General features: G+C 41.9%; 1 protein-coding gene across 1 annotated transcript; it reads left to right on the forward strand.

Annotated features, from left to right (window-relative positions):
• The first annotated feature begins 2,004 nt into the window (after positions 1-2,004).
• Positions 2,005-19,198, forward strand: LOC148033634 (very-long-chain aldehyde decarbonylase GL1-9-like). Its single transcript, XM_087681532.1, has 2 exons — positions 2,005-2,608; positions 18,551-19,198. Exons 1-2 carry the CDS (start codon positions 2,378-2,380, stop codon positions 19,100-19,102), a joined length of 783 nt encoding a protein of 260 aa, XP_087537658.1. The 5' UTR covers positions 2,005-2,377; the 3' UTR covers positions 19,103-19,198.
• Positions 19,199-19,560: the final 362 nt, after the last annotated feature.

Consider the following 19,560-nt stretch of genomic DNA (forward strand, 5'->3'; position numbering starts at 1 on the left):
AGGGGGACTTTGCCGACTTGCTATCAAGCCGGTCAGGGTCTACCCGCTAGGTGCCATATCCCCTGACTCGATTACAAGTGTGGAACATGGTCTTTTCAGACAACAAGTAAGGAAACCACCCACACTGGCTCAATTACAAGTGTGGAGTGGCCTAGGGGCACTGACTAGGAAGATACTTTTATTATGCACTTCAATCCATCCCCCCTGTTGACCATATTTACAAGCACAAAGTGGAGGGTAACTTGGCTAAGGCAAGTCGCATGCACTTTCCCTAACATGAGGTCCTGGCAGTATGAGTGCGTAGACCATGCCAGTGGACTTAGAGGCTAAGGCAGGAGGCTCAACACGGGGAGCATGCCGGGGTAACTTGGCTAAGGCAAGTCGCATGCACTTTCCCTAACACGAGGTCCTGGCAGTATGAGTGCATAGACCATGCCAGTGGACTTAGGCAAGGCGGGAAGCTCAACACGGGGAGCATGCCATGCTGTGAAGGCAAGGGCTTAGGAGGAGGCACCCTACAGGAGATGGCCCCGATTGGCATGATATGATAATCCTCGTTCAAGGTAAGAGAGAGCATTTGACCATGCAGGAGTGGCTGCATCTCTCCACCTGCATGAGGTAGCATTTGACCACCGTGGGGTAGCCGCATGCCTCATTGTCTTCCAAGAGGTGCACTTAGAGCTGGCAGCTCCCCTTGAAGAGTTGGGCCCTAGTTGCCCCGATCTTCCGTTTGGCACAAGCTTGCTTGAGTTGGGCCTTGGTTGCCCCCATCTTTAGTTCAGCACTTCGAGCTGTCTTCTTGAAGAAGAGCCCATGCCACCATCTTGTGAAGGTGGCATGTCTCTTTGGACAGAAGGCATGATCCCAGCATGCTCCACCATCCATCTTCATTCACTTGGACCTTCGAGAAATGGGAGCACCTTGAATAAGAATGTGCCAATAAACACGAATAGGAATGTGCCAATAAACACACGGTGCTGCTACATGTCGTCTTGTGCATCATGAGAGATCCATTTCTCCCGCATCAAGCGCCCTGCCTCACATTGAAGCACACCTAGATGCCGAAAGGTGAGGTGGGGGCTCATCCTACATGGACCGGGTAGGTGGAGCACTTGGACAAAGCATGGCGACTTGACAGGTTGCATCAAATCACCGCGCTTGCAATGCAAGGGTTATCTCCCCTGTGGTCAAAACCATTGGGTCTTTGTCACCTAAATACACCGTTATCATGCACGAGTTTGGTAGGCAACCCTTAGGGAGATCTTTCCATGCTGCGTCTACATGTATTGTAAGGCCCTTGATGGCCAGCTCTCGTGTTGAGGCACTGGGCGTGAGTAGGACAGTCAAATGCATGGCATTGAATCTCCTAGCTTGCATGGCATGGGCCGTAGCTTGCGCCATGACAACTCTAAATTGGCCCTCAACGGCCATATTATGCTTGAAGGCACATGAGGTTGGGTGTGGATTGGTGTTGTGCCCCAGCACAAGTTCATCCACATCACTTTGGGACCTTGGCATGCCCAAATTTGTCTTTGGGACGCATGCGCGAGCTAAGTTTTCACACCTAGCTTGTTCCAACTTGTCTCGCTCCATGATGAGCTATATCAAGCGTGAACAACTTGGGGGGTGAAGCCTCCTTGGAACCAACTCGGTTTGATTATGCAGCCAACCAACTACCTCGATCTCACCAAGAAAATTACACCCTTTTGGTCTAGAGACCGGAATGGGCTTGAACACATGAGTAGGCCTTTCAGGCAAAGGGATCTCCTTGAAATTCACCTTCATGGTGAGGAAGGACTTTGCGTCAAAAAAGATGCTATATCTCTATACTTCTTATAATTTTAATTTTGATAATACATGAGCAAGCGCATTAAAAGATCCCCTAATAACCAATCCTTCCTAGGCTCTTACGGGGGCCTTCAAGGCACGAATATATTTGATTTCGTTTAATAATGCTTTTACAGGTAAAGCAATATAATTTCTTTTTCGCGAGTCTTTCTCTGCACTTTTTGCTGTCGCGTCTTCTTAGATATCTTCTCCTTCCTTTCGGGGCGTTCTTCGGTTTTATCATTCCCCTCATCAGAGTGCTTCCTAAGGCGAGAGAGAGGTCTTTTTGGTGGCAGGGGGAGCTGACACAAGGAGGATTCGTGTGGCAAACTCTCAGCAGGAAACCTTCGCAGATCCAATTCAGTCCATGCAAGATCAAATTCAATGGTAACATGATCTGACTTCTGTGCATGGATGCTATATCCCCTCAAGCTAAGGAGCACCACCGTGCAGACCTCTCCGCAATGCAGTAGCAGGCTGAGATCCTGACCAGGTTCGGCTAGGGTTTCTCACTATACACCCCGTCTGAAGCTTACTCGGTGCCACAGCTATGACCTTCTGGGAGGGATATCTCAGCGATGAGGTCATGGGAACCCTGGCTCCCATCGTTGTCTATTGGCTATATGCCGGATTCTACCATATGTTGCCTCCGTTGGATCGGTACCGCCTCCATTCACGCAAAGAAGAACAGCTCAAGAATGTTGTGTCGCTTGGGACGGTTGTCAAGGGAGTGCTTTTGCAGCAGACCATACAAGCTGTAGTTGCCCTCTCTATGTTTCAGGTATACTCAAGGGTTTCCCTTTGTTTCTGTTACCTGAATGTCAGACTGCAGACGATTGTGATGCAATGTCAAACCACTGCAGGCATTGAGAAATTTTAGTCCAATACTTTGTTGTATGTCTATATTGTGACAGACACTGGGCTAAGTTCTAAAGGACATGAACGTGAAAGTTTGAGGAGATAACCAAGTTATGCATCTATAATTGAGTTATAAAGTGCAGACAGTACATTGCATGATGCATGATCATAAGTGCTGCATCGGACCCCTGTCATGAACCGAGTTTACATTTCCTTTCTCAGGACATACTTGTGGGCATGGAAATGAATAGTGAATTTGCACAGTTGGGCAGGTAGCTGCAACGGTTGTTTTCGTGTATGGTATGCGGAAGATGGAGGATGCATAGCGGCATGGAGCACTAGATCAGCTGATCTAAATGGCATATGCATTGGGAATTAGTTTACAACTTCTTGAAAGAGTGAGTAGTAGTTTAGCGGGACTGGTCTGATTGCTGCATGAATACTTGCTGTGAGATGTAATACTGACTTTGTTCGCATCTAAGGAGCATGGCATCTAGCTTGTGTTATATGCGGGACATGGGTGTGTTGAGTATCTGCAATTGTAGACATCCTTAATTCAGTAACTACCCTTGCAAGTATCAGAGCCTGGTGGTATTATTTTTTGTGCACATTAGTCTCAGGTGTTTTCTGCTCAAATCATGACAAATGATTTTTCGGAATTGACCAGGAAACTAGTTTCTTGGTAATGTCTTTCGAGTAAGCAGTAAAATTTTGATAAGGCTGTTTACAGCACTAGGAAGATGATGATAATAATAATAAACCTGCAAAACGTGTATGCATAAAGGGACAAAATGCCCATACTTTCTTGATGATCGTGTAGTCCCTTATATGACTCTTCAACTGATAGCGAAGCAGTTTATGGGAGCATTTGAATGAATGAAGAATTGGTGGCTGTATGATAATTTGGGGATATTAGATTGGAATGTCCTTGCCCTATTTGTGTTTTTAGGCAGTATCATGCCTGCTGCTTTAGCCCTTGCAAACCTGACTGCTCAGTGTACTAACAAGCGTTTAGCTTCAATCATCTATTGATTTTTGATTGGGACTTGTTAGACACCTACTAAGGCCATTTTAGGAATCTATTTGTATCCTAACAAGGAGACATATACCAACTGGCGAGGAGTTTTGGAAATAGGAGGTTTCATATAGGTTTCATTCTACAGACATAGAAAACAATTTTATGAGACTTTAGAAATGGCAAGAGAAGTTTGTTAGAAGTGGGTGCAGTGATGGAAGTGTGTGAAATTGCTGTAACAGATTGCAAAGATAGAGAAGAACACTAGAAAGAAAGAACTTAGAAAAATGCTCAGAAAATGGGATCTATATACAAGACACGAGACAATCAAATACAATAGTGAGTCACGAATTGTCACGGGGATTTGCAATTTTTGAGATTCTTTAATCTTGTTAGTAATATTTGATTAAGTTGATAATCAAATGTGCAAGGTTGTAAAGCACATGTGTTGCACATGGTAGATATTTCATGGTAACAGGTCAAGGACCTCGAGGATGTAGTAGGTGTCAAAGACAAAGGTCGTGATAAGTTATGCCAGTTGGACTTTGGTTGCCAATTGGTGTTAGTTTTGACCCTAGGATAGTTGTTTGGTCATTAAGTGTCAGTGGTGACACTAGGGACTAGCATTAATTAATTAATTAATGCCAATCTAAGGGTCAACAAAGGTTGGGGACCACTCTAGGTCACAAATGGCTTAGCCAATTTAATAATGGATGGGCACATTTAATTTTGGATAGGGTCAAAAGGGCTATTAGTTTAATGGTTGGAAATTGTTGGAAAATGGGATTAGAAGGCTAACACTTGGCATAATTACCTATGCAACTGAGAAAAACGTTTTTGAGGTTAGTGGTGAGGCTTTCAGTGCATTCACAGCTTGAGAGAGAGAGAGAGAGAGGAGCAGTTGCTAGTCAATTGTCTGTAGTGAAAATAGCCATTGAAGGCAAACAACAGTTGCCAGGAGGCCCCAGGAACTAGGCAATTGCATTTATTGCAGTAGGTACAATAGGCGACAGCATTTTGGTGCCACTTGGATAGCAAGTGACAGCTTTAAGTGCAGATTTAGTTTAGAAGCAATCAATTTTTGGGGTTTTTTCTCATTGAAAATCAGGGAATTTTGGTGAAGAAGGAAATGCAATGCCTAATCTTGAATAAGGCTTACATGATGGACAACAAGCTGAAAATGTTGCTATTGGACAAGATGTAGGCCCTTCAAGGCAAAATGAAGCTGATGACCAGCAAGAGGAAGAGGAATTTGATGACCAGTTCAAGAATCGGATGAGGACAACAACAAATCTCTTTGCCGAATTGGCAAAGGATTCTCAGTTTGTTTGATTTTCTAATGCTCTGAAGAAGGACAGTAAAGACAAGAATAAGAAGTCATCTTTTACGCTTCAAGACAGCAAGGTGCACCGAAGGTAATGCCAAAGGGTTCACTTGAAGCTTCTAAAAAGCTCAATGAAGAGAAACAGTTGGTATCTACAGGGCAAGGTGTGCAAATGCAAGGCCGTCATGGAAGTGCCAATCCAATGCATTTTGGACAATTGGGCATGTATGCAATGATGCGGCACCCAGGATACTTTGGTGGTAGCACTATTTTTCATGCAATGGTTGGACAAGGACCACATATGGGAATGTATGATACAACTCTTTATGGTATGCGTGTGCAAGGCCCAATGTATTTGGGTATGGTTGGAAATGTACATAATCCTATGTATGATAGCATTGGTTTGATGCCCGGAACACAAAGTGGCATGTTTGGTAAATGCTTATGGGATTGAAGGAATGAGTGCTAGTCATATAAATGCTTCGTTTGGGTTTGGTCATGATGTAAATACAACAAATGTACTCTTTTTGCAATAGCCAGTGTATGATAACTTGACTCCCAAAGGGGCACCGAAAGACTATGATGAGGGTGGACAAGTAGTGGAAGTTTGAGTCCTTCAATGGTGTGTAAGATAGACTAAAAGCTTTGACTTTCATTTAAGAGTTTGATGCAGCCTATTTAGGAGGAAATTGCATCGAATCCTATGAGATTTAGAAGGCTGCCACTTTCTTGAAGGGGAATGCATTGCAATAGTGGTCCATGCTCTTGATGCAAGGAAGAGCACTGTCAATATGGGTATAATTCAAGCAAATGTTTACATTGAGTTGGTTGACAAGAACTTTTGAGGTGGACATTAGGACAGCTTGGAACAAGCTTGATGCAAAGGAATCCAAAAATGTGGAGTAGTACAATAAGAAGTTTTGGGATGCATTGCTGGCCATCACTTCTTATCGTTCGGTACCCCTTCATGAGCAAGTGGAAAACTATGTACGTGGGCTGCCCGAAGAAATCAGGGATTTTTGCATAAAATCCATAGTATCTAGTATGTCTCAGCTCATAGAGATTGTTGTTACAGCCAATGCTTTGTTGCGTGGGAAGGATTCAAGCTTTCAAGTGAATGGGGTGAAGTTGAATAAAAAGTTGTTTAAGGTTGAGAAAAGAGGTAGATTTGAAAATCAGTTTGAAAAGAGGCCAAAAAAGCAAAGGAAGGGTTGTAAATCATTGGCATAGCGCAAGGAATTGATGGCTGCAAATAAATGCTTTATTTGTGAACAGGAGGGTCATATTGCAAAGGATTGTCCCAATAGATAGCAAGTTGGAAAATAAAAAAATGAGGGAGATCCTAAGGAAAAGGAGACCAAAATATCAATGGGATTGGTGCACGATATTGTTAGTGATCAACCCAACGATGATGCTATTGAGTTATGCAGAGCATGGGAAAAAATCAGAGATCAGCATACATTGATATTCTTTGATAATGGTGCACGGGCCAACTTCATCTTTGTAGATATGGTAGCCCGTCTAGGCATCAAAGAGGATGCGATGGGACCGATGGGAAAAGTTGAAATGGCATGTAAGGCCATGCAAAGCTTGTCACTTGCTCCTTGGAAAGCTTTGGTTTCACATTTAGGGATATGTGGACAATGAAGAGTTTTTTATTGCTCCACTTGAGGCTTGTGATGTGCTGTTTTGTATACCATGGTGTCACCATATGCATGCAATGATTGATTCACATGCAAAAGAGATCACTATTCAGCATAAGGGAAAGGCTCTCACACTTGATGTAAAATTAAAAGGGGAATCTATCCCCGTGGTATTTGTTAATGCCATTTCTAAAGTAATGAAAAATCATCTTTCAGTGCACTTGGTTTTTACTAAGGATAATGATGATAGTGAGAATGTTGGGAATGTTGGGAATATAACTAAGTCAAAGAAGAATCACATTTTATTTCTGAAAATGTATGGTGATTGCTTCTCTCGGTCACTTCCAAGGTAACTATTGCTTGAAAGGTCTGAAGACCATGACATAGATCTTATTCTTGGAAGTAGCCCACCTAATAAGTCGCTCTACATAGTTAATGCAACCTAGTAGGAGGAGATTATGAGTCAAGTCATGAGCTGTTAGAAAAAGAGTTGATTCAGTCCAGCTTTTCATCGTTTTATTCTTCAATGCTTTTGGTGTAGAAAAAGGATGGTCCATGGGTATGTGCATTGACTATCGTGCTTGAACAAAATTACGATAAAGAATTGGTTTTCGATCCCTTGGATCAAATGATGCTATGGATAGATTGCAGGGGACAGCCATATTCAACTGCATAGATTTCAAAAGTGGATATCATTAGATACACATTTGATCAGAGGACGTGCCTAAGATAGCTTTTAAGTTATTCTATGGGTTGTATTAGTTTCTTGTCATACCTTTTGGACTTACGAATGCTCTTGCCACTTTTAATCAAATAATGGATCACATCTTTAGGCAACATAGAAGATTTGTGAGCATCTTTTTTGATGACATGATTGCCTATTTAAAGAGCATAGAAAGCATTTGGACATTGTGCTCAATGAACTACATAAGCATAGGTTGGTTTTTAATGACAAGAAAAGTAAATTCTTTTTACATAAAATCCACTTTTTAGGGCATATTGTATTGGCTGATGATATTCGTGTGGATCTTGCAAAGGTTGAGGCAATACGATCATGGCCACCTTGAAGAATGTACATGAGACCTGCAACTTCTTGGGTTTATGTTCGTACTACTGGCTGAAATTGCATCTCCACTGCATGCTTTGCAAAAGAAAAATATGCCATTTAGATGGACAACAATGGAAATTTCAGCATTTAAAAAGTTAAAGGAAAGATAATTTCAGATCTTATGCTTGTGTTGCTCGATCTAAGGAAGTCATTTGTGGTTCAGTGTGATACATGCGGAGACAACATTGGGGCTATTTTAATATAGGATGGGCGAGTTGTGGCTTATAAGAGCCGTCTTCTTCATGGTATAGATAGAAATTTGTAGGTTTATGAGAAAAAACTCTTGGTTGTTAATTCATGCATTGTCTATGTGGAAACATTACTTATGAGGGGTTGATTTTAGTGCAGATAGATCATTGGACATTGAGGTACTTTTTGATATAGACAAAGTTGTCAGAGAAGCATATGAGATGAGCAAATTTTCTCTCAATGTTTCATTTTCAGATTGTACACATTGATGGTAAAAAGAATATTGTGGTTGATACACTGTCACATAAATCTCGAATTTCAGCTATCAACATGATTTATCATACTGAGTTGGATGCAATGAAGGAGCACTATGCTGCTGATTCGGATTTTGCTAATGTTTATGATCATCTTTGCAATGGCCTCAGGCATGAGCACTTTGTGCTTAGAGATGGGTTTTTGATGGTGCATGGATGATCGTGTATCACAAAGCAGTTGAGGCCTAGAGTGATCACTGAAAGTCATGCTTCTTCGTATATAAGACATAGAGGTATTGATGCCACAGTCAAGGCAGTGGAGCATTTCTTTTATTGGCTATCTTTGAGGCATGATGTAGAGCAATTTGTTAAGACATGCATCATATGTAAGAAGGTAAAGCATGATAGGCAGAAGATACCGGTTTTGTTTGGCCCTTGCCTATTCCAAACAGGCCTCGATAGAGCATTGCTATGGATTTTATCTTTGAGCTTCTTAGGACATCTACAAGGAATGATGGGATATGGACTATCATTTGCAAGTTTAGCAAACAAACCCATTTCATTTCGGTAAGAAAGAAGATAAAGGCTGATCAGATGACACAATTGTTTTTGCAGCTTTGCAAGTTTAGCAAATAAACCCATTTCATTTTGGTAAGAAAGAAGATAAAGACTGATTAGATGGCACAATTGTTTTTGCAGCATATCTTTTAGTATCATAGTATGCTAGAGTTGATTATCAGTGATTGAGATCCTTGGATGACCAGTTTATTTGGAAATGGGTTGTTTGAGAACATGTGTACCACGTTGAAATTCTCATCATCCTTCCACTTGCAGACAGATGGTCAGTCCAAAGAGGCTAATTCTATAGTGTTGGATCTTTTGAGGTGCTATGTTGTAGGTCATAAGACACAATGGGAGCAGTATTTGCCATTGGTTGAGTTTGCATATAACAACATGGTGCATAGTTCCATTGGTAAAGCTCCAGTTGAAGTGGTTGAGGGTGGCAAGAAAGTACCACCTATTTTGCACACTAAGGATAAGATCTTTGAGGCTGATCGCCATGTGGAAAACTTGGATGCAACTGATCAAGTATGCACTTTAGAGATCACACAAAAAGCAAAAGAAGGCAGTTGATTGTCATAGATATGCTTTGCAGTTTGTAGAGGGCGATTATGTATTATTATGTTTTGAAAAGGCAAGGCTGAAAAAGATGAAAGGAAGAGATAGATTGTATCCGAAGTTAAGTATGAGATATTATGGGGCCTTCCAAGTGTTGGAGAAGATTAGCGATATGGTATATCGGCTGAAATTATCTCCAAATTGGCGGATACACAATGCCTTTCATGATAGTTTATTGAGGCCTTTTCGTGGTGATGTGCCAAAGGATATATTTGCTGAAATTTAGCCTGAGATTGAGGAGTTGGATGAGATTATGGTGCTTGAGCAGATTTTGGCACATAAGGAAAGAAAGGTTAGAGGTAAAGTTTCTAGGAGATATTTGGTAAAGTTTCATAATTATTTACCAATGGATGCAAAGTAGATGGAAGAGGATGACTTGGTAGACCATCCTCAGTTGTAGTTTTACTTAGATGCCTTTTAGTCAGAGTTGACTTTGGATCGCGGTCAATTAAGTTCAATAGAGCAAGGATTCAGAGCAATGCTTGATGCTCAAGGGGAAGGTATTCAGCATACATCCAAGGTATTGTGCTGACAGTATGTCTACCATGAGGTCACTATTCAATGTACTAGCCTTTGAGAGATGTATGTAGTTGAGTATGGTTGTTACCTCGGCTCTCAGACTATACTTATGCATGAGTTTTTGCATAAGTTTGGAGATCAATTACTAATCAGTTTCAGCTCAATTTTTGATCAGTTAGAGATCATATTATGCTCACTTTTGGACCACTTTTGCATTAGTGTTTGCATCAGTCTCTGATCAGTTTTTGCACTCAGTTTGTGATTAGCTTGGAATCACATTTGAAGCAGATATAACCAGTTTTCAGATCAATTTATGATCAGGTTATGCTTAATTTTCAATGGTTATCAGCTAGTTTCATGGACAGGAGCATGTTAGTGAATGGCATTGATAGTTTCAGCTATAGTTTATGTTGAAAATATGCTTTATTGTGGTTTTGAAGTCAGATGAATTGAGAAACATGAGTTCTAGATGCATCTAATGTGTTTCTAGTAATAATTTTGGAATGTTTTTGAAGTAGACCGCCGCGAAGCTTTGTTGGGAATCGCATCCACCGATGCAGTTTCCCACGAATGCAGGAGACACATGGCTGATGGCTCACCACTATGTCCGGCAACCCTCGAACAAACGATCCTCGCGACGCCTTTCGAAGGTACTCATAGTTCAGGTGGCCAAACTGAGCTTGCCATAGCTCGGATGTGTTTGAGAGGTAAGAAGGAGAGAGGCAAGAGCTGTAGAAGACTTCAATTTGTAGATGCCATTCTTCTCATACCCTGCAGAGAGAATCTTCCTCGATCCACGATCAAGGACTCGAACAGTATCACTGTCAAACTCCACCAAGAGGCCAAGAGCACAAATCTTATGGACCGAAAGTAAATGATACCCCAAGCCTGGCACATGCAACACCATGGAAGTGTGGGTATCATCACGTCCATTTGGAATCGGCTGCATCTCACCTCGCGCAACAATAGACACAGAAGAGCTGTCTCCAATGAGAATCTGCCCACACGAAGGTCGCAAATGGACAACACCAACAGGGGGAGGAGTCATGTGCCATGAGGCTCCACTGTCCACGATCCATTCTCGAGCCTGGGGAGTTGTCATCCCAGCATCAGAAGTCTTCGGTGTAGAGTCCTCAATGACTGCTAAGTGTAGAAAAGCAGCTAATGAGGGTGCAATGTGTTAATCTCCTCCATCACAAGCTTCACCAAATCATAAGACTCCAGAATGGCCAACATCATCACCCACCAGATGTGGTAATTGTCACCATCAAGCTTCTGATCTGATGGAAGAGCTGGTAGGACAGGCACCTTCCTGTCCATGATTTCCTGGAACTCCAAATTAGTCTTTGTAGACATGTTTACGTGCAATGCCTGCACAAACGCAAAATTGAACAGCAATAACCAGTTGGATTTCTTTCCCGCACGCCCACACTCGCTTCAGCCTTGATCCGATGCGCAGCCCTCCCACTCGTCCTCAAATCCTGAAAACACAGCCGTGTGTTGCGCTGAAATCTTCTTTTTAGGTAGGTTCAGCACTTAGCCAGTTTGTCTTCACCGCTCTGATACCATGTCAGAGTGCAGCGATGCGGAAGTGTAGGACAAAGACTGAGAGAGAGTGAACATAGAGAAAAGAGGGGGAGAGAAATGTATTGCCTGCTGACGTGGCATTGTGGCCGTACGACTGTCCAGGAAACAATTGTCTAACATACATGGCAAGTGACTTGGACACTCATAGGTCCACTAACATGTCAAAAGATGGCGTACCAGTGAAACAGTCGGGTTGGGGGAAGGAACACAGAGTGAATTCGGCAAACATGGAGAAGAGAAGAGAAGAGGAGAGAAGAAATTGTGATGAATGAAATGATGAAGTTTGGAACCATGGAGTGAATGTGATACAAGGGACCAAGGGTGCCATAGCACAAGGAAGATGATGAAGACGACGACGAATCACAAAACGCAATGTCCTCCTGAAGGGGTGTGAGGGTAGTGGAGAGGCTGGAGAGAAGAGGTGATGGACTGAATGAATCAGCCGTGAATGAGAGAGTGGCCTATAAATAGGCACAATCAGACTAGGATGGTGCCTCTTTTTGGGGCTGCAAACCCTAAACGCAAAACGCAGAAACGCAAAAACCCAAACTGTGGGTGAAGGGTTTGTCAACACCCCCTCTTAAGCCCAAAAAGGGGAACAAGAGAAGAGTGAGGTGGAGATGCAATGCTACATGCTGAAGAATGCTCACTCAAGCCCAAAAAGGGGAACAAGAGAAGAGTGAGGTGGAGATGCAATGCTACATGCTGAAGAATGCTCATGTAGAAGGTTCCACTTGGACAGTGTCCCTCGTGGGGAAATTGTTCACTTGGGCCAGTAGCATTGTCTCTCAAAGAGTTTTGACTAGTTTTCTAAGCAACATTTGATGGATGCATCTTGCCATTCGTATCTTGATGACTGTGTGCATAATATGTTTGTCTTGTAACATCTTGATAGCCAAGAGATGAATGTTTGCACTTGTAATTGCACTGACATCTCATGATACGATTCATTATAACTACCTAAAATATAGAAATTTATCAAAGTTAATCAGTCCATACATTCAAGATTTACGTCAAACGAAGAAGCTTTGTAACATAAGAAAATTTGCATATTAAACAATTTGAGATGCTAAACCAAACACAAAAAGGAAGGTTGTGTCCCTGGGGTGTGTGTGTACTACATAAGGGAGATGAAAGAATGAATGAATTAGTGAGTGAGTAGTGACTGTGGAGTGACTTTAATGAGTATATGTGATATTTAACTAAGTCTAAGGTGTGTCTATGTATATGATGCATATGGTTTTAGTTTGTGGTGTAGATGGCTTATGCATGTGCGTGTTAGTGAGAGTAGTGTGTGGGAACTCCTTGGTGGGAGTAGTTTGTAAGTGTATTGTGGGGCCCAAGTAAACAATTTCTCCACGAGGGACACTGTTCAAGTGGCACCTGCTGCGTGAGCATTCTTTAGCATGTAGCATTGCATCTCCACCTCACTCTTCTCTTGTTCCCCTTTTTGGGCTTGAGAGGGGGTGTTGAGAAAACCTTCACTCGCAGTTTGCGTTTTTGCGTTTTTGCGTTTTGTGTTTAGGGTTTGCAGCCCCAAAAAGGGGCTCCATCCTAGACTGACTATTCCTATTTATAGGCCACTCTCTCATTCATTCCTAATGGCTGATTCATTCAGTCCGTCACCACTTCTCTCCAGCCTGTCCACTACCCTCACACCCCTTCAAGAGGACATTGCAGTTCGTGGTTCGTGGTTGTCTTCATCATCTTCCTTGTGCTACGGCACCCTTGTTCCCTTATATCACATTCACTCCATGATTCGGGTCTTCATCATTCCATTCATCAAAGTTCTTCTCTTCTCTTCTCTTCTCCATGTTTGCCGAGTTCACTCCGTGTTCCTCCCCGCCAACTCTACTGTCTCGCTGGTGTGTAGATGACATACCAGCGAGACAGTAGGGTTGCAGGCAGGACAGCCAGTAGGAGAGAGAAAGACTAAAAACGCAGGCAGCAGGAGAGAGAAACACTAAAAATGCAAGCATGACAGTCTGCAGGAGAGAGAAAGACTAAAAACGCAGGCAACAGGACTGTGATGATGTGGTAGGCTGTACGGCAGCAGGTCTGCACAGGAACAGTAGTTGCATGGTTGCATCTAGCTCCAAACTACGTGAAGAGGGCTGAAAATCAGGCGCCAACTGATGGAGACAACAATGGACAGCTTCGGCTGAGATGTTCTCCGCGAACGGGGTGTGGGCAGCAAGCTGAAACACCTGAAATCTGCAAAAACAAGATTTTGATGCAGCGGAAGAAGAGAAGTGGATGTTTAACCCGCCACCGGTCTTTGCCTTCACTGGAGTGGAGGATCTTTGCCCCTGTTTGAGCAGATCCAGCTTTGATACCATGTCAAAAGATGACATACCAGTGAGATAGTAGGGTTTGCGGGGAGGAACACGGAGTGAACTCGGCAAACATGGAGAAGAGAAGAGAAGAGAGAAGAAACTCTGATGAATGGAATGATGAAGTTCTGAATCATGGAGTGAATGTGATACAAGGGACCAAGCATGCTGTAGCTCAAGGAAGATGATGAAGGCAGCCATGAACCACGAACCACAATGTCATCTTGAAGGGGTGTGAGGGTAGTGGAGAGGCTGGAGAGTAGAGGTGACGGACTGAATGAATCAGCCGTGAGAAATGAATGAGAGAGTGGCCTATAAATAGGCACAGTCAGTCTAGGATGGCGCCCCTTTTTGGAGCTGCAAACCCTAAACGCAAAACGCAAAAACGCAAACTGCGGATGAAGGGTGAAGGGTTTCTCAACATAGCGGGTATGTCTTTACAGTTGCTGGTGGGGCCGTTTCTTGGTGTTCCAGGTTGCAGAACATCGTAGCACTGAGTACTACTGAAGCTGAATACATATGATATCACTTTATCAGACAGATTCTGGAAGATGGTCTAATCACATTGACCAAGATCAAAACACAGGACAATCTTGTAGATGTTCTCACTAAAAGTCTAAGCAAAGCTCAGCATGAGCATTGTATATGATTAGTGGGAGTTGGTTAGAGATTCACTTTGGATCTTTAAGTGGGAGGTTGTTGGGATAAAGGCCCTTTTTCACTTCCGTGTATAGTACAGGTACATTATTTAGTTGTACATGTGAAGGCACCCTTACGTGCCCTAAGTATAAATACATTTTATTCTTTGTGTACCAACACATTGTTGGTACACCCAAGTTGAATCATACTTTCACACACACTCTCTCTCTCTCTCTGTGTCACTCTCTCCCCCGAACTGTTGCTCACTCCTTTGAGTTGTGTTCCAACAACACAAAGCAAGAAAGATTGAATAGTATCTTTAGGCTTGAACTTCATCTATTGGAGTTGCTATAGAGGGTTGTAACTTGTATGGTTGATGGAGCCTTGTACAACATCTATAGCTTCTTCCACACCTATGAAGCTATCTAATAGGTGATTGCCAATAAATCTATTTAGAAATGTATCGGAGAATAACGGAATACACGAGTATCATTTGTATCCCATGTAAGTATAGTTTCCTCATAGTTGTTGTAGTTTTAATCATTTGAAAGAGTTGGAATCCAAGGCCACACAATAGCTCTTGAAACAATGTACCATAAGCACTTGTGCACAAACCATGTTTCATAACAACACTTTAAGTTAGGTAATTAGGACCATGAAGTTTATCATTAGTCACTGAAGACAACTTGGCTAATCTTTTCACAAAGGCTCTTCCTTGACCAAAGTTTTAGGCTTTTTGGGAAGCATTGAACTTGATTCCATTTGTTTCATGATCTGTTATACTTTGTATTGTCATAGGTTGCTATATCCACTTGGATAAACTTGTGCAACGACGACTTTATATTTTCTTCTATTTTCTAGGGATTTGTCATTGTTTCTAGATCAATTGGCCCATTTAATAAAGGGGGCTTTGTAGGCCATCTCATGGTTACATACTAGTGCCCTTTGATTTATGATCAGGGCTCCCTAGGCATTTAAACTGTCATTAAATGTAGTTGTTACCCCTAGTATCATAGGCACTAAGTGACACTAGGTTAGGATTTTATTTAGGGGTTTTTAATGATGGATAAGTCATTAAGGTTCTGTTTTATTATAAAAGGGCACTTGTGTGCATCATTGGCACGTAAGTGGCATTTCTCATTGTGATCGCCTTGGGCGTTGCATTCTCTCTCGGTCATTAATACATCACCTCTCATCTTGTGATCGAGTTATTGTGCATCAATTAATTAATTCATTATCTTTCATTCTCTATCAATTAATCGCGTAATTACCATAGGCACTAAGTGACAGTAGGGTTAGGGTTTTATTTAGGGTTTCCTATGACGGTTAAGCCGTTAATGTTTCCTTTTATGATAAAAGAACACTTGTGTGTGTCATTAGCACATAAGTGGGGCATTGTATTCTCTCTCACTCATTAATACATCACCTCTCATCTTGTGATTGAGTTATTGTGCATCAATTAATTCATTTATTATCTTTTATTCTCTATCAATTAATTGTGTAAATACTTCACACTTGGGCCAAACAAAACCAAGGGCAATTGCTTTGATCCCTGCAATATGCATTACATTATGTACTGCCTTGCATTTCCCTAATTTTCCCATGCATTTCCCACGATAGAATGGCTGAATTTGAGTGATTTCTGGTGACACAACTGATCCACAGGTGTATAATGACCTTGTGACCTTCAATGTTGGCCTCCAACCAACTGTAGAGTGTTCAAAAATGTGATTGAACACTTTAGCTGGCTAAGCCCTAAAAATTACAGCCAACATTTAAACCCAATTTCGTATAGTTTTCGCCTAGTCAATTGTCTTGCATAGTTCTCATGCAATCCCATGCTGTTCCTCTTACAAACAGAGGGATTTTTTGCCATGGAACCATGAGAACGTTTCTTTCTTTGTGACGAAGTTGCCCATAAAGTGCATTAGCTTTGAGTTCTCAAAGGAGAAGAAAGGATCTCAGCCCGTAGTGCTGTAATAACCTGTTTTTTTTATATTTAGTTCAGTAAGGGCTTAATGGACGAAACTTTAGGTGAAGGCTTACTCAATAGCTTAAGTACCCTAAGAGCCACTTACTGGGTGGAATTTTCAATGTAATTCAATTCTGAGATGTAAACTTCTAATTTAATTTAAGTTTCACATTGCACCTTGTTACCTTTGTCTTGCTTTTGCACCACATAGCGTGCATACTTGTCCATTGCATGCCTAGTGTCTTATCCAACTGGTAGGCATCATCTCTAGGAGCTACATTTGTGTTTTTTTGTTGTTGCTAGTCCAAAACAGCTGCTGAACACATAAGCTCTCATCTGCAGCAGTAGTCTTTCATTTAGCAGCCCATGTTTCACTATTTGGAGGCTTTGATGCGACCGATTTTTTATTTTCTTCTCTAGTTGGCTGCCTAGCAGTTGACCTGTTAGCAAGCATGATTATGGAGAGATTTTAGTATCTTCTTCATCACCACCAGCTCTTGAGGATTGCGCTTCCCTCCCTCTATTGTTTTTCATTATCATTTGGTGTCTTCTATGACATCTCCCTACCCAGAGGACTATGATTTGAATGTTGATAAAATGGAATGAGAGTGAGCCGCAAGTGTTCCGTGTTTCTAGGATTGGTATTGAGGTGAGTAGAGTCAAGTCGATGACACCGATCAGAGCTCAGAGATGATCAAACTATCTGGCCTGAAGCTTGATCGGATGGCAGCATCTATGGATGAAGATGCTTTGTGGAGGAACAAGATCCCCTCTCAGTTCCTCAAGGGGAGTGCCACTTGTGGGTGGACCCAAGGTTCAATAAAGAGTAGATTTAGGAAGATGATCATGGGATTTGGGACGATACTCATTGATGTGACCTAGGTGCTGATAATGAGTACAATGTCTATTCTTTTGTGAATATATTGCTAGAGTGGTCTTGAGTCTTTGGTTCCATTGAAAGAAGGGGTGTTACTCTTTTTAGGACTTGCCTTTTGTTCGCGAGAGTGCTTGTCATTGCCAGAGTTCCCTTCATAGAAATGGAAACCACTGGGCCTACTAAAGTAGACAATGGGAAGAGGTCTTTCATGTAGTTGAGCGTAATGAAAGAATTGAAATTTGAACTCATAAAAGGTTGGCAATTAGAGCAATGAAATGACATGTTACGTTAAATAGAAGTATTTCAGTGGTAGTTTGGCTAAGAATAATGTGACTTGATAGTTGTTTTGGGTGAGAGCAAAGCCATGACTTTCCCATGTCATAGGGCTCTTATACCAATCTAACAATGTGAAACTTGAAGTGTTAATATTGGTCTAACTATCACACTTGAGCTTTTTATGGCTCTCCTAAACCTATTCATGTATACAGGCACACTTGTGCATATAGTGCTCGATTATACATTTCGATTGGAGGACAGGTCCCTTAGGACACTTGTGTTACTTTTGTGTGCAATAGGCACCCACAAGTGCCCCACATTTTCTGCCTCTGTGGCAAAGAGACTAAAAGCAGCACCCTAAAGCCCCCACAATCATGAGCATTCCTTTCCCTAGTTGAATAATTTTAACATTTTCCTTGACCTTTTTGTTAGCACTTCACACACCATGACACTCATGAGGGATGCAACAGTTGGTTAGTGCATTGTGGAGATAACGTACCCTTAAGGGCATAATTTCTAATGCATTGGCAAAGGGACGCATGCATATGCACATTGACTCTAGTAGAAAGGACCTCCTTCCTCTATTTGTTCAAGGGGGATCGTATGTGAAATTGGTGGTTTGGTGCTAAAAGATGAATTACTTGAGCTTTTCATCATTTGTATTTGTATGTATGATGACATCGTGTGCTTGTATATGAGAGTTATTATTGCTCTTGACTTGACCTGCTTGCCATGTGACATATTGCTAATTGCAACATAGTGGGTCCCGTAGTCGTGTTTGAATAACTGGGGGTGTACTGTTTACCTTTGGAACTTTTTGTCTTAAACTCTGGTTATGAAACCTTACATTAGTGTTCTGTTCTTACTGGTTGCTGCTATGCAATAGACTTGATTGTAAATCTACACGTAAAACAAGCAAGCTTATAAACAAGCTGGTTTGTTGATTGCAGGTGACCTCGAAAATAGGAGTGGCTGGGAAGCATGCTCAACCTAACATTTTGACGCAACTTTTACAAATCTTTGTGGCAATGTTGGTGATGGACACATGGCAATATTTTGTGCATCGTTACATGCATGTGAACAGATTTTTATATCGTCATGTTCATTCTCAGCACCATAAACTGGTGGTTCCCTATGCCATTGGTGCCCTATACAATCATCCTTTGGAGGGTTTACTTCTTGATACTGTTGGAGGTGCCTTCTCGTTCTTAGTATCAGGGATGACCCCTCGTACATCTGTCTTTTTCTTTTCTTTTGCTGTGATCAAAACCGTTGATGATCACTGTGGACTGCGATTGCCAGGAAATCCATTCCATTTACTTTTCAGAAACAATACAGCATACCATGATGTTCACCATCAACTTCATGGTACTAAGTACAATTTTTCACAGCCTTTCTTCATGATGTGGGACAAGTTTCTAGGGACATACATGCCATATGTTCTTGTGAAACGACCAGATGGTGGCTTTGAAGCTAGACCAGTAAAAGTTGAAACAACCTAACTCTTTTTGGTTTCAGTATTGGCAGTGCAAATTATCAGTGCATTGAAAAATTGTCTGCTGTAAATTGAATGCAGGAGTATAATTGACATCTCTGTACTTCATTGTAGCTTGATATGTTGTCTATGAGTTAGTTATTCTCTTCTGCAGGTTCACAACAGGATTCAAGGGGTTGTGGTAATGATGACAAAGCGGGATGTGTGTTTGTGCATGCGTTTTCATGTGTGGGTACTGATCCTTGATGGTGGGTCGTCTACGAGTTGCTTATTCTCCTCTGCAGGTTCACAACAGGATTCAAGGGCTTGTAGTGATGCCGACAAAGCTGCTTTTGTCTTTGTGCATGCATCTTCATGTGAGGGTTGACTCTTTGAGTTGCCAATTAATTTTTTAATTTCCTGATACTTGTTATGGAACCCCCCTGGCTAGAATGCATGGAACGCTTACTTTTCTATGAAATTGGA

Source organism: Lygodium microphyllum, chromosome 7 (assembly GCF_053477565.2).
Source record: "Lygodium microphyllum isolate KBCC chromosome 7, Lygodium_microphyllum_v1.1.10, whole genome shotgun sequence".
In the NCBI taxonomy this organism is placed as follows: Eukaryota; Viridiplantae; Streptophyta; class Polypodiopsida; order Schizaeales; family Lygodiaceae; genus Lygodium; species Lygodium microphyllum.